The sequence below is a fragment of the Danio aesculapii genome, chromosome 19 (genome assembly GCF_903798145.1).
Source record: "Danio aesculapii chromosome 19, fDanAes4.1, whole genome shotgun sequence".
NCBI lineage: Eukaryota > Metazoa > Chordata > Actinopteri > Cypriniformes > Danionidae > Danio > Danio aesculapii.
The window spans coordinates 12716154-12732804 of record NC_079453.1 but is presented as its reverse complement, the minus strand read 5'-3'; the positions used below and the strand labels follow the sequence as shown (position 1 = coordinate 12732804).

Here is a 16651-nt window from a genome sequence, read left to right as displayed (position 1 = left end):
AGGAAATGTGCTTAGACGTTCAAGAATTCAAGAAATGTTTATGAAATATTTGGGAAATATAGGAATAATGCATAGAATTTAGTTTTTATTATTATTATTATTATTATTATTATTATTATTATTAATATTATTATATAGTTATTTAATTTAAATATAAGTGTTATAGTAAAATATAAGTGAGTTAAATATATGAGTGTCACAGCACAGGGTCTGTATACTTAGGAGGGCCATGTGATATTTCAGTTTTTTTTTTGATGAATCTGAAAAAATGTCCACAGTTCTGTTTTTCTGTCAATGCAGTGTTGTGTGTACATTAATGAGAAAAAAAACACTTAAATGATTTTAGCAAATGGCTGCAATATAACCAATTCTGAATTCTTTTTGTACCCACTATATATAAATATATATAGTTGAAGTCAGAATTATTAGCCCCCCTGAATTATTAGCGCTCCTGTATATTTATTTCTTTAATTTCTGTTTAACGGAGAGAAGATTCTTTCAACACATTTCTAAACATAATAGTTTTAATAACTGATTTCTTTAAGACCAGGAGTGACCAACCCTGTTCCTGGAGATCTACCTTCCTGCAGATTTCAGTTGCAACCCATATCAAACACACCTGCCTGTAATTATCAAGTGCTCTTCAGGTCCTAATTAATTGGCTCAGGTGTGTTTAATCAGAGTTGGAGCTGGAATTTGCAGGAAGGTAGATCTCCAGATTGTTTAGCTGTGCATGGACTAAATGAGCACTGTGCTACGTCCAAACTGACCCCACTGTATTTTTAGTATAATCAAGTACTATTCTGTTCTTAAGTGTCTTAATTAATTTAAAATAACATTTTACACTTTTTTAATTGCTTGTTTTATTGCTGTGATTTTTTAAAATTACAGTTTTACTTTCTTTATGATTTCTTTTACACAGAGCAGTTACTGTAAATTGCTTATTTAACAGTTGATTTTGTTACCAAACATTACTTATTTTATACATCTTTTTCACAATAACAGTCATGTTTAAATGTTATTGTATGTTGATGGCTTGACTGTAAACAACATTACAATAAATGGTTTTAAAGAAAAATCTGTTTTGTCATTGAACCTGAGGAAAACTTTGTAAATAACCATAATGACACAGTCTCCATTCTACAGTAATGATAGAAGCAAAGATTTTCACTGTGAAGACATATCTTTATAAGTACAATCTGACTATTATTTGTGTCTCCTTAAATAATTGCTCGTGAGAAATGTTATATTTATTGCCTCCCCTCCCCCCTACTGTAAAATGAAATTTGCGCTCATGACTATGATAACAGTAAATAATATTTTACCAGATATTTTTCAAGATACTAGTATTCAGCTTAAAGTGACCTTTAAAGGCTTAACTAGATTAATGAGGTTAACTAGGCAGGTTAATTAGGCAAGTCATTGTATAACAAGGGTTTGTTCTGTAGATAATCGAAAAATATATAGTTTAAGGGGGCTAAAAATATTGACCCTAAAATGTTTTAAAAAAAAGAAAAAGTTATGCGCATATTCCACTCTTTATCTATTACAACATATGCCCGTGGAGCATTTTTCATCCATATTTGAAATTTAGTGTCATAAAAGTTATTTAAACAAAACAAAGACAATTAACTTGCGAGTGGCTTGCATATTTTCATTATTTTTTACTTATTACAATGTAAACTCAAGTTTTATTTTATATCTCTTGCAGTTACAGGCTTCAGACATGAAATGAGTGAAAAAGACTAAAATAAAATGTAGATATCAGTTTAAAATGAATAACAATGAGCTGTTTGACCCTTCAGGCTAAGTACAATGAATAATGCTGCTCCGAAGATCAGCAAGTTTCTCTCACTTGGCGAATGTCTTCCTTCAGGTAATGATCCTGCTGTTTCCATCATCCAGCGTGTTTTAGTATGTAATGAGATCCAGAAGTAGATTCAGTTGTTTTGTCATTGCAGATTGTGGAGGAAGCTCCTATGAGAAGCTTGAGTTTGATCCAGAATGGCTGGACATCTTAAAAGCGACAGACAACCTTCAGAAACCATCCCACAGTTTCTGGAGCTCTCCGCTGGACAGCAGATATAAAACACATACAATGATCACAGTTGCTCATTTTCTGATAGCTTTCTGATAGCATATTGACAAGATTAGCTTAAAGGAATAATTCACCCAAAAATGAAAATTAGCCCAACATTAACTCCCCCTCAAGTCAGCCTCAGGGTATATAAATGTTTATTGGGTGATTTTCATTTTTGGGTGAGCTATTTCTTTAGCTTGTTCATGACAGTGGAGTAAACACATTTACACGACATGCACAATAAAATAAGGGCAAATGATTTCACAATAGTCAATATTTTGCTCATTAATTCATTTCAATTTCTAAGTATTTTAGCATCCTGTCCCTCTGCTTCTTTCAGGTGGGATTTCAGTCCATCAGACAGACAGCTACATCCTGGTGGGCGAAGTGGACAGACTTACAGAGAGGAGTTTTTTCAGCTTTCTTTGATATTTCAGAAGAACTGCATTTATCAGAATTAAATATTTTCAGACGTTATAAATGACTCTATTATCACTTTTGTTCAATTTAAAGTATCCCTGTCATTTTATTAAGTTCTTTGACAAAAAAGAATAATAATTGGACTGTTTTGCTGCGCTTTGGAGCAAATGCTGGTGAGCAGAAGAGACTTCTTTAAAAAGTGAAATTATTGTTAGTGTTAAAATCAAGGAAACTGTGAAATTAATAACTCATATTGTTTATGCTCGGTAGATGATGATTATTGAAATGTATTGTTTTATATTATTCTGTTTTAATAATGTTTTTCAACAATGAATAATTTTCGATATTGTAAATTACTCTGGTAATTAGTCATTACTTTTTGTTTTATTTTGTAAATGACTGGTCACATTTATTTTTAAATAGAAATTATATTTAAACTTGTTTTGCTCAAAATAACAAGAAGGTATCAAGTTTTCAGACTTGTTCATTTTAGTCAGCACAATACTAATGATTAAGCATGTGTTTCAGCTTAGTCCTTTTACACAGCGGATGCCCTTCCAGCTGCAACCCATCACTGGCAAACACCCATACACTTCCATTTACACACATACACTAGGGACAATTTAGCTTACCCAATTCACCTATACCGCATGTAATTGAACTTGTGGGGGAAACCGGAGCACCCGGAGGAAACCCACGCGAACACGAGGAGAACATGCAAACTCCACACAGAAATGCCAACTGACCCAGCCGAGGCTTGAATCAGCGACCTTCTAGCTGTGAGGTGATAGCGCTACCCACTGCACCACCATGCTGCCACTCAAAACAAAATATTTTAAAAAAGAAATGTAAAGTTAAAAGAAATAGATATTATATATAAAAGAAAGAATATAAAAAAAACTTTAAGCAAATATTTTAGGTTAAATTAAATTAAAAATGGTACAACTCAAAGTTAGGGGTGGAGTTTGGAGGGGTGGAGTTTGATGGCACACCTCATTCAAATTTCGTACTATTTCAAACAAATAAAGTCATATGCATTCGTGCGATTGGGCCACTTTTCTGAAAATAGCTAAAATAATTAGGTTTCCTCATGCAGTCGGGGATAGTTTCTGGTTGGTAAAGGCACTTTGAATGAATGATGCGAGAGCTGATAAACATGCATGTATATCGATGATCTTTAAAATGAGATGGAAGCCTCAGACATAACCTGAAGAGTTTTGGTAAGTAATAGATTTAAATAGTAAAATAGTAATTTTTAATCTTTAATTATTTTAATAATTCTTTATTTAAATAGTACATACAGGGTAGTAATACATAAAACATTTGAACGGTTTTAAAAATGTGTTGGAATACACCTGTTTAAAAGCTCTTTATGTCGCTCGTAATGTTGCCTAATATTCATGCACTGGAAGAAATGCTCATTGGAATTACTACTTTTTTAAGGTAAGTGGTTGCAAACAATTTATATGGGCTGAATTTAAATGAATTATGTTAAACATTGCTAAATTCAATTTGTTTGTTTAAACTCTGTTATTAAAGTGTTTGCAACCAGTTACCCTTTAAATGTTTTTGTAAAGCTAGTGAATCATTTTTTTCAGAGAGTTTTTCAAAGCAATAGAGTTCTGCCTGTTGATTGACATTTTCTTTTATCATTATTTCACTAAATATATTCGAATATTATATTTAAATATCAGTTAAAATATAATAGGGGATACTTCCATTTTCCCTTTATCTCATCCTAAATAAGATACATAAACCTGATCATAAATATCCATGCATGTTATCATTTTGATACATTCAGTTTGATTTAGATTTTAGATGGGCCAATTCAATTGTTTTGTGTATTTTAAACTCTATTTTTCTTTGCTCTCAGTAGTTTGAGTCCAGATGATCCAACAAATGCTACTGTTTTAAAACCTTTTTTTTTTGGTTAAAAAAGTAACAGCACTGTGAACAAATATTAAGTAACTTTATAAGCCATTTTGTTTCTAATATACACATGCTACTGTATATATTTTGTCCTAAAACAACAGAATGCATAATAAAATAGCTGCTTTCGTTTCTGATCCTAGATTTAAATGGTTTACACTAGTCTTAGATGGAACTTACAGTTGTGTTATGCTCTCTCTGTGCGTGTCTATGTTTTGTAGCATTAGCTATAAGCAAATTAGTAGCCCTGAGTATTGAAAAAATAGAAATAAACAGAGACTCATTTCAAAACATATTTTCATAACGGGACAGAATGCAAATCATACAGTTTGCTGTATCCAACCGGTCTGTCTTACAGAACTGCAAGGCCATTGGTTTTTACCAAGACTGATAACAAAGAAAGAGTCATTGGTGAGTCCCAAATTCAAATTCTGCTTGAAAATACTGAAACACTTCTGATAATAATACTATAAAAATGTGTGTATTGCAGTTGGTGTCTTGGGAAGAACCTGCAGGGCCGACAGCAATGTCTGAAGACTTTGTTTGTGAGGCGTTTCTCACAATATACATCATCACGTTTCTAATTGGTTTTCCTGGTACTGTGCTTGCATTGTGCTCATGTATTCGCAAAATTGCCAGCAAACCAATCCCTATTGACTTATTGATGTTGAATCTTGCCATTTCTGACCTCATTTTCCTCTCCTTTCTGCCCTTCAAAATGAAAGAGGCTGCAGATCAGATGACCTGGAACATGCCTCAAATCTTCTGCCAGCTCAGTCTCTTCATGTTCCTTCTCCCTTTCTATTCTAGCGGCCTATTCCTGACAGTGATTAGCACTGAGCGCTATGTGTGTGTAGCATTTCCAGCAAAGTATAAAAGTCCAAAAAGAATCATTTATACAATAATCACATGTGTTGCCATTTGGGTGCTTGTTGTGGGATACTCAGTACTTCCTTACAAGGTGTTATTTACAGATTCTCTTGTAGCGGACAACACTACTAATCAGCGCACTCTGATGGCGGAACCTCAGAGTTGTTACCGTAAATTTACAAAAGAGCAGCTCAAAGAATTGCTCCCAGTTCGGCTGAGTATAGCAATGTTGTTTTTCTTTCTTCCTCTGCTCATTTGCTGCTTCTTTTATGTTAGTTTCATTCGTATTTTGACAAATTTGCCTCTAATCAAACGGCAACGTAAACTCAGAGCTATTGGACTGGTTGTTGGGACGCTTCTTGTTTTCACCACTTGTTTCGCACCCTACAATGCTTCCCATTTAGTGGGCTTCATCAAAAAAGAAAGTCCTGCTTGGGGAATGAAAGCTTTAATGCTGAGCACTTTAAACGTATGTTATGACCAGATTATATTTTTCTGTATCTCTAGGGAAATGAGAAGGACGATCAAAGTTTGTGCAAAGGCCAGTTTTCAGTTTTGTGTCTATTTGAAGCGTGAAGTGTGTTGTTAATGCTGTAAACTTGAAAAATGGCATCACCAAAATGCCTTCTAATTAATTTATTAATTGTCAATTCTAAGTTTCTTCCTATACACTATATACGTTTCTGGCTATAGTTTGTATGAATAATTTTCTTTGCATGAGACTGGCATACTGTTATAAATGTATTAAAAAGTAGTATGGATTCATTTAATTAAAAAATAACCTACTGTACATTACTGACCTGAGAACAGGATAAAACAATATAGGAAGGGGATACACCATTTATGTTACTTAAAAAGCTAAGGCAAGTTGTAAATAATTTTTCAAAGATATTAAACAACACACTACTACTTTACACTACTACTTTACTATGTTTACCCCTGCATAGTTTATACATTATCAATTCTCATTTGTTCCGAGTTTTAATTCTTGTATATATTGTTATATTGTGCAAAAGTTGAACTGTGTAGAAAGTAGAAACTGACTGTATTATATATATATATATATATATATATATATATATATATAGGGGTCTGGATGCAGACCTGGTGGAGTGCAATCTGTGCTGCATCCAATGCTTTTTGATGGGCTCACCTAACCATACCCCTCACAGTGACGTCACTTGCTCCACTGAGTGCATTGTGTAATCTCAGCTTGCATCATATAGGCTGCATCCAGATACCCCGGTTTTGTCAATATTTAATAACTAAAATCTTAACAGTTATAGACAGATTCTACAACATACGATAGAAAATGTACAAAAGAGCTACATGATTAATATAGGCTTCCTGGCATTAGTCGGGGCCCCCTAATTCCTAAGGGCCCTTACCTCGCTTATTGGTTAACTCCGCCCCTGTATATATATATATATATATATATATATATATATATATATATATATATATATATATATATATATATATATATATATATATATATATATATATATATATACGGTTTTTAGAAATATTTATTTCAGCCAATATTAGGTCTATTACTTAGTCTAAAGAATGTCTTAATCGTTTATTTACCTAAAGCACACAAGCTTTTAATGTAATCTTTAATTTAATGTAGGATAATAAAAAATGTACATTCAAACTGTTACATTTGATCTATAAAATCTCCATGTTTTTTTAGTGCAATAAAGTATTTTGCATGCATACTGAGAAAACTGTGTCTGTTTAGTATGACACAATGCAAAAAATTATAATACATTAATGCTCATGTAAAATCATTGAATCATCTGAGACTGTAAAAAAATCATGTCATGTTTTTGAAATTAATAGATTTTATTGTACTGTATGTCATTATGTAAATAAATGATTATTTACAGGGTTATAGCATCATTCAAAAATAATGCATTTTTGTGGTTGCTATCGTCAGGACTGATGCTGGTGACAAAATCTAGGTAAATTGTAAGAATATATAATGAAATATGATACTTTTATGAATACATATTTGATTTATATTTGTTATACTAATTATTATTTGGATACTGACATTTTTTTCTATGGACCTTTTTTTAAAGCAACCCCATTGTTTACAATAGGTTGCAACATAGGCTCATTCTGAAAATGTAGCCCTATATATATTTTTAAGAGGTCGCAAATTATGTAGCCAGAGGTTCGTAAGGCTGCATTTCATCTTGCCGCATACGTCAGAGGATTTGAGACGCAGAGCGGAGTTGACCATGACGACGAGGTTTGAGTCTGACAAAGAATGGTTCCAGAAAGCAGGTAGGACAAAAACAAAAGCCAAAAAAGTAAATAACAGAGTGAGAATGTGGTAAAATCTGCCGAGACGTCTTTTCATTTTCTTGATTGCTTTTTAAAACACTATTGGTTGGGTTTAGGGAAGGGAGTGGGTGGGGGGATTGGTTTGTAGGTCGGTCAGTCAGAAAGTCAGTAGGCCTCTGGTGGAATTATGCAAGAAAAGCAGGCGTAAATGGCACTTGCCAGAGAAATTTGAAACACAGGCTCATTCTGAAAACATACTGTAGCCCTATATACATTTCTGGAGATCGTGAATTATGTAGCCAGAAATGCGCATGGCTGCATTTTGTCTTTAAAACGATACAGGGCGGTACGACACCATTCCTTTTCGTGTTTACCAGCTGACCTCTTATCTCCGTATGGACAGCTTTCCCGCTGTTACCAGTTTGTCCAGTTACAGACGCAGAGAGGAGTTGACCAGAATGACGGGGTTCGAGTCCAGCGAAGAACAGTTCCAGAAAGTAGGATAAAAACAAAAGCCCCCAAAAAAATAAACAATAACCGGGTAAAAATGTGGTAAAATCTGAAATCGTGATGACAATCAGGCTGCCGCCAGGGCTTGTCTTTTTCTGGATTGCTTTTTAAAACTCTGTTGGTTGGGTTTAGGGAAGTGGGTGGGCGCTGGTCAATGTGTGCTTTTTAAAACACTATCGGTAGGGTTTAGGGAAGGGAGTGGGTGCGGGGAGTGGTCGGTCTGTCAGTCAGTCAGTAAGTCAGTCTACAGCGGCCTCTGGTGGATTTGTGCGAGAAAAGCAGGCACAGGTCAATCAGTGCTTTTGAAAACACTATTGGTTGGGTTTAGGGAAGGAGGAGGGAGGGTGGGGGTTCTGTTCAGTCAGTCAGTCAGTGGACAGCAACCTCTGGTGGATTAACTTGAGAACAGCAGGTACAAATAGAACTTGTGAGGGAAATTTGAGATCTCAAAAAGCGTACACATCAGCTTCTGATGGATTTGTGAAAACAAAAACAAGAAAAAAGTAGCTCCTGGGACATATTCGGCACTCCCTAAAAATGTATGTAGGGGAACGTTTTCAAAATGAACGTGGGTTGGAGATTTGACATCTGAAAAAACATACACAACAGCCTCTGGCGGATTCACGAAAACAAAAACTGCAAAAAAACACAGCTCCTGGGACGTATTTTGCACTCTTTAGAAATGTAGCTGTATGTAATCACATTGAGCCTGGATTGATTTTATACCTGTTTTTTGAAGGATTTTAAAAACATAATCATTTACACTATTGCAAACCTGCCTGACTATAGAAAAATACTAATGCTAGAAAACACGATTTCTCTTTAAAATACTGTCTAAGAGAATGTGGAACAACATGAGCTTTAGTAAGTTAAGAGTTAAGCTTTTTTTTTTTTTGGATGAGCCATAGTGATAGAGCAATTTACTTTTTCCTGTACACGGGGAGCTCATTTCCCTGCAGTTTATTTCCGACTGTAATTAAACGTAAGTGAATCAAATTACCAAGGTAACAAGGTTTACCTGAAAATTACAGCCAGGTGTGAAAATAAATTGAGCAGGAAGTTGACTTTCCAGGAACAGAAATGAGTAGCCATGAGCTAGAGGAAAATGGCAGTAAAATAGAGTTTTAATTAGTCTCATATTGATAAACTTTTTAAAATATATAAAGGATTTAATTTCAATAATGATTGAATATAATCAATATAATTTTTGCTCTCACATGAATATATCAAATGCACAAATGTATGTCAATATTCAGTTTAATTATTGAAAACTTTTAATTCAAAGACACACAAAGATAAATATAGCATCTAAGTTGTCTGATCTCAATAATATAAAGTGTCCATGTTCACAGACAGACACACAAAACAAACACTTGCTTCTTATCTTGCTCTATGCTCCATATGACAAGATAGTGTTCTTGGGGGGCATCATATACCCCCGTATGACAACATCCTGTGTTCTTCTCAGCCACTGTTGCCAAGAGACATTGTTTGATGAGCCTCAGTGCTGCAGATTATGCTCTGAATTGATTAAATTTCCGCTGTTTCGAGGCACTGCACCCTTCATGTTGTTTAATTATGCATTCAGAATGTCTAGCAAGGAGGTGAGGGGAGCTCGCAGATAGTTTCTCTGAAACTGGAGACGCAAAATGCTGCGGATCATAATTTTCCTGCATTGTAAAGGTCAGTATTACTTTTTAAAATGAAATTATCTGGTCAGACTTTATTTTGATGGTCTGTTTGTTGAATTTAAATTACATTGCATCAACTGTCCATGCCAACTAATTCTCATTAGATTATAAATAGACTGTTAGGTTGGGGTTAGAGTTAGTGTAAGTTGACATGTACATAAGTTTCTTATAGTCAGTTAAATGTCTGTTGAAGCAGACAGTCTACTAATACTCAAATAGACCATTAACATAAAGTATAACCAACTATTCATTCAGGTTTTTGAAATAATTTCAAGGTTCCAAGACTTATCTTATAAATTGAATTATTAGCCCCCCAGTTTATTTTTTCAACAATTTCTGTTTAATGGAGAGAAGATTTTGTTCAACACATTTCTAAACATAATAGTTTAAATAACGGATTTCTAATAACTGATTTATTTTATCTTTGCCATGATGACAGTAAATAATATTTAACTAGATATTTTTAAGACACTTCTATACAGCTTAAAGTGACATATAAAGGCTTAACTAGGTTAATTAGGTTAACTAGGCAGGTTAGGGGAATTAGGAAAGTCATTGTATAATGATGGTTTGTTCTGTAGACTATCAGAAAATAAAACATAGCTTAAAGGGGCTAATAATATTGGCATTAAAATGTTTTTTAAGTTTTGGTTAAAAATTTATTCTAGCTGAAATAAAACAAATGAGACTTTCTCCAGAAGAAAAAACATTATCAGACATACTGTGAAAATTTCTTTGTTCTGTTAAACATCATTTGGGAAATATTAAAAAAACAAAAAAAACAAAGGGGGGCTAATAATGCAGACTTCATCTGTATATAGTATAGGTCAAATTTAACTTGTGGAAACTTATCAAATGCTTTTCTTTACTGCTTTTAATTAGTGCATTGTTTTACACTCATTTCAAAGCCAGAAATCGCCACAGTAAAATAGGCCACCAATTTATCCAGCAATTGTTTTCGCAGTGGATGCCCCTCCAGCTGCAACCCATCCCTGGGAAACATCCATACACACTCATTCACACTCATACACTACAGACAATTTAGCCTACCCAATTCACCTGTACCGCACGTCTTTGGACTTGTGGGGGAAACCGGAGCACCCGGAGGAAACCCACGTGAATGCGGGGAGAACATGCAAACTCCACACAGAAACCCCAACTGACCCAGCCGAGGCTCGAACCAGCGACCTTCTTGCTGTGAGGCGACAGCACTTTCTACTGTGCCACTGCATCGCCCTATGTTTTAGACATTTATTTTCAATTTACATTCATATATTTTAGTATTATTCAATGTATTTGTATTATTTAAATATTATGACTGTAGACGCTGTTGTATTAAACATATTTTGCCACAGTAACGAGGACTTTAAAAGGAGGAAATGTGACGAACATGAGCAACAGGTCATGGTTAGGTTGTTTCATTGGTTAAGTTGTTTAAAAAAAGCCTATATCTGTTTTGCTGAAGTCATATTTTGAGTTTTTGAAACATTAAAGCAGACACTTTACTATTTTTCAACATTTAATATGTTTTCTATTTCTATAAATTCACTTCTGTAAACTTTATTAACTATAAAAAAACTTAAATTTGACCCATTTATACTACGGAACTCCTAAAAACCAAATGTGGAAAAACTGTGGAAAAAAGCATTCTGTTATAAAATCATCTGTTGTCATATATGCACAATAAATTCTGAATGCATTTGGTTAAAAACAAGAGTTTCAAAAGCTAAACCCATTAATATTAACCCACAAAGCTGTGGGATTATTTTTAAAGGGATAGTTCACACAAAATAAAATAAAATAAACACCTCATTATTTAGTCTCCTTCATGTGGCTTTAAACCTTTGTGAATTTCTTTCTTCAGTTGAACACAAAAGTAAATATTTTGAAGAACTCTGGTTGATGGCATTGGTTGACGTCGATAGCAGGAAAAAAAACTGTGGAAGTTAATGGGTGCCATCAAACAATATTCATCAAAATAGCTTCTAATGTGTTCAACAGAAGAAATAAACCAGGTTCAGAACAAAGGTTTGAGTAAATTGACAATGAGTAAATAATTCATTCATAAATTCATTGTTGGGTGACCAACCCCTTTAAAATGGCCATTATCACCACACACCTTGATACTTCATTGACGTGACCTGTTACCTTTATATAACACCAACTTTTTCAACTCTCTACACAGTGTTTCTACTACCTGTTGACCATCTGTGAGGTTCAGACCAATAGTCACTTTTGTAATTCACTTTATTTACTATGAAAAATCTCATATTTGACCCATATATATTTCGAAATCCTAAAAATGCAAAAGTATAGTGGACAAAAACATTCTATTACTAAATCTGTTACTATTTTTAAAATGATAGTTCACTCTGAAATACAAAAATACCTCATTATTTTGTCTCCCTCATGTGGTTTTAAAACTTTTATGAGTTTTTTTCCTCAGCTGAACACAAAAGGATATTTTGAAGAATTCTGATTGATAGCACGCATTGACATCCATAGCAGGGAAAAAACTATGGAAGTCAATGCGTGCCATCAAACAGCATTCATCAAAATAGCTTCTAATGTGTTCAACAGAAAAAATAAACCAGGTTCTGAATCAATGCAGGATGAGTAAATGATTCATTCATAAATACATTGTTAGGTGAACAACCCCTTGAAGTTGGCCATTATCACCATTTGCCTTGATACTTCATTGATGTGACCTGTTACCTTTATATAACAAGTTTTTCAACCTTCTACACAGGGTTTCTACCACCTGTTAACCATCTTTGAGGTTCAGACCAATAGTCACTTTTTATAATTCACTTTATTTACTATGAAATATCTTTATATTTCTATATATTTATCTATATATTTGATCCATTTATATCCTAAAAATGTGAAAAAATAGTGGACAAAAACATTGTTACAAAATCTGTTACTATTTTTAAAAGGACAGCTCACCTCAAAATACTAAAATACCTCATTATTTAGTCTCCCTCATGTGGTTTTAAACCTTTATGAGTTTCTTCAGTTGAACACAAAAGGATATTTTTAAGTATTCAGGTTGATGATCCTGAGAGGTTCAGACCAACACTCACTTTTGTAATTCACTTTATTTACTATGTAAAATCTCATATTTGATCCATCTATATCCTAAAAATGTGGAAAAAAAGTGGACAAAAACATTGTTACAAAATCTGTTACTATTTTTAAAAAGATAGCTCACCTCAAAATACAAAAATACCTCATTATGTTGTCTCCCTCATGTGGTTTTAAACCTTTATGAGTTTTTTTTCCTCAGCTGAACACAAAAGGATATTTTGAAGAATTCTGGTTGATGATCCATTGACATCCATAGCAGAGAAAAAACTATAGTCAATGGGTGCCATTGAACAGCATTCATCAAAATAGCTTCTAATGTGTTCAGCAGAAGAAATAAACCAGGTTCTAAATCAATGCAGGATGAGTAAATGATTCAGAAATTCATTGTTGGGTGAACAACCCCTTGAAGTTGGCCATTATCACCACACAACTTGATACTTTATTGACATGACCTGTTACCTTTATATAACAACAGCTTTTTCAATCCTCTTTTAAAAGGATCACTCATCCAAAATAGAAAAATACCTCATTATTCTGTCCCTCATGTGGTTTTAAACCAGACCAATGGTCACTTTTGTAATTCACTTTATTTACTATGAAAAATCTCATATTTGACCCATATATATTTCGAAGTTCTAAAAATGTGGAAGAATATACATTTATATTTATTTCGAAGTCCTAAAAATGTGGAAAAATAGTGGACAAAAACATTGTTACAAAATCTGTTTTTATTTTTAAAAGGATAGCCCACCCAAAAATACCTCATTATTTAGCCCCCCTCATGGGAGACCACATGGGAAAGCTAGGTTGCTGCCGGATATGGTGTTAGTGAGGCCAAGAGGGGGCGCTCAACCTGTGGTCTGTGTGGGTCCTAACGCCCCAGTATTGAAAAGGGGACACTACACTGCTCAGTGAGTGCCTTCTTTCGGATGAAACATTAAACCGAGGTCCCGACTCTGTGGTCGTAAAAAATCACAATAAAAAATACCGTAAAAAAAGAGTAGGGGTTTAACCACGGCATCCTAGCTTCATCGCTCTGTCTCCTCTCCACCAATCAGCTGGTGTGTGGTGTGCGTTCTGGCTCAATATGGCTGCCGTCGCGTCATCCAGGTGGTGGATGAGGAGATTTTCCCCCAATGTGTAAAAGCGCTTTGAGTGTGTAGAAAAGTGCTGTATAAATGTAAGGAATTATTATTTTAAACCTTTATGAGTTTATTTCTTCAGTTGAACACAAAAGAAGATATTTTGAAGAATTCTGATTGATGGCATTCATTGACGTCGATAGCAGGAAAAAAATAACTATGTAGGTCAATTAGTGCCATCAACCAGCATTCCTCAAAATAGCTTCTATTGTGTTCAACAGAGCAAAGAAACCGAATAGGTTCTGAATACATGTAGGATGAGTAAATATTTCATTTATAAATTAATTTTTGGGTGAACTATCTCTTTAAGTTGACCATTATCACCACAGGCCCTGATACTTCGATGACATGACCTGTTACCTTTATATAACACCAACTTTTTCACCTCTCTCCACAGTGTTTCTTCCACCTGTTGACCATCTGTGACCTTCAGACCAATGGCCAGTTTGGACTACCAGCTCCTCTTGTCATTTTACATACTTACCTTTTTGATCGGCCTCCCAGCCAACATCCTAGCCTTCATCACCTTCTGTCGGAAAGTTCACCGCAAGCCCACCCCCATCGACATCCTCCTGCTTAACCTGACAATATCCGACCTCATCTTCCTCGCAGTCCTGCCCTTCAAGATGAAGGAGGCCGTTGACCAAATGATATGGAGACTTCCCTTTTACCTGTGCTCCATCAGCAGTTTTCTGTTCTTCTCCACCATTTACACCAGCACCTTATTTCTGACCGCAATTAGCATAGAGCGCTATCTAGGTGTCGCATTTCCAATCCGATATGCTTTAGGCCGCCGACCTCGCAACGCTGTGATCGCCAGCTGCTTCCTCTGGCTTCTAGGATGTCTAAACCTCAGCATTGTCTACATCGTCCCGTACATACACTCGAGCGATAACTCCACCTACAGCAAACTACAGCTCAATCCCCATGTGAGAAACTGCTATGATAACTTCACTTTGGATCAGATGACCATTCTGCTTCCTGTTCGCCTGGAGCTTTTCCTCCTGCTTTTCTGTATACCCCTCCTCATCTGCTGTTTCTGCTACATCAACTTCATCCGAATCCTCTCCAACCTGCCTCATCTCGGACGGCGTCGCAGACTCAGAGCCATTGGGTTGGCGGTTGGGACGCTCTTGGTTTTCACCATCTGTTTCAGCCCTTATAACATCTCGCACGTGGTTGGTTTCATCCATCAGAATAGCGAAGGTTGGCGACACTTTGCTCTGCTATTCAGCACTCTGAATGCCTGTTTGGACCCCATCATTTTTTACTTTTCCTCGGCTGCGGTTCGCAGTGCCATCAAAGCATGTGTCAATGGTCTCAAAGAGAAGATGCACATTGTTAGATGCAGAACATGCTGTCCTGCTGACACTTCCAAAACTGAGGCTTACAAGGAGACTAATCCACCGGTTGACCTGGGGTGAGCATCAAGAAACTGTGTTGTATTTAAACCCCAAATTGTAAATGAAAATTTTCATTCTTAAAGGCATTCCAAACCCGTGAAAAATGTGTTCATATTTGAAACAGAAATACATATATTTTTTAATAGTTTACAACTGAATGTGAGCAGTTACTGTCTCTTTATTTAATGGCTGTTCATCCAAAACTCTGATACTGATCCAAACATTAAATAAATTAATTAATTAATTCAAGGTTTCTAAAGAGTTTTCTATGATGGACTGGTTTATTTTAGGATTTTATGGGGGGGGGGGGGGTGCCTTGTTTAAAGGTCACCTATTTTACCACTTTTACAACATTGTAAAACCCAAAAAGTTAAGGCAACTCAAACCGTTTGAGGAAACCAATTGCAACAAACCATTTGAGTTCAAAAACTAATCTATATGAGGACTGAACTTACTTCATTTAAGTTGAAGTAATGGGGTATTTAATTAACTCATTACTTTCAACACTGAGTTTAAAACTCTTTTCAAATGAGAATTAACTTTCAGTAAATTTTGAGTTAACTACACTCCTTGATAAAGTTGACTGTTAGGGTTTACAGTAAAGATGTAAGCCTTTGGTGTCTCCAGAATGTGTCTGTAAAGTTTCAGCTCAATATACCCATCAGATTATTTATTATGTAATATTGAACCTGCCCATTTTTGGTGTCTCACTACAGTGTGGCTGTTTTTGTAGCCTATGGTTTTAAATCCAAACGAGCTGCTTTTCCCCACCCACCGCTCCGACGTGCTTGTCTGCATCTCATGCATTTGATCAGATAAACAGCCGTCAGTGATAGAGACAGACACGTATGAAGCTGAAATAAGGTCACTAGTCAAAAATACCAAGTAAACTATCAGTAAATTATCAGTCACACACAAATGCTGTTTGCACACGGACACATACTGTATTGGCATTTACTGACACCATTTGGCAATATTGATAATAGCGGTTAAGAATTACACAGCGATTTTACTGTCTTTATTACAAACATACTCTGTTTTAAAAACGTTTAAAACTTATAAAACTAATTATAGAGTGTTGCTAATCAGAGAGACTTGTAACATGTTCTTTGCAAAAAATGTACATGTTCTGTGTATATATGTTATTATTGAAACATGGCACCTGTCAATCAGTTTGGTGGGTGGGGAAAACTGCACTCCTACGTCACCAAATCACTGGGA

General features: G+C 35.1%; 2 protein-coding genes across 3 annotated transcripts; both read left to right on the top strand.

The window, feature by feature from the left end:
- Window positions 1-4792: 4792 nt before the first annotated feature.
- On the top strand, window positions 4793-6233 carry si:dkey-211g8.7 (uncharacterized protein LOC794123 homolog). The gene is made up of 2 exons (XM_056480253.1): window positions 4793-4840; window positions 4920-6233. Exon 2 carries the CDS (start codon window positions 4956-4958, stop codon window positions 5886-5888), a length of 933 nt encoding a protein of 310 aa, XP_056336228.1. The 5' UTR covers window positions 4793-4840; window positions 4920-4955; the 3' UTR covers window positions 5889-6233.
- A 3470-nt stretch (window positions 6234-9703) lies between these two features.
- On the top strand, window positions 9704-15451 carry si:dkey-211g8.6 (uncharacterized protein LOC794045 homolog). Of its 2 annotated transcripts, none has more exons than XM_056479355.1 (2): window positions 9704-9787; window positions 14425-15451. In XM_056479355.1, exon 2 carries the CDS (start codon window positions 14465-14467, stop codon window positions 15449-15451), a length of 987 nt encoding a protein of 328 aa, XP_056335330.1. In that variant the 5' UTR covers window positions 9704-9787; window positions 14425-14464. The 2 variants fall into 2 exon arrangements, with proteins under 2 accessions (XP_056335330.1, XP_056335331.1); XM_056479356.1 differs by lacking the exon at window positions 9704-9787 and adding an exon at window positions 13239-13249 and having other exon boundaries at window positions 14461-15451.
- Window positions 15452-16651: the final 1200 nt, after the last annotated feature.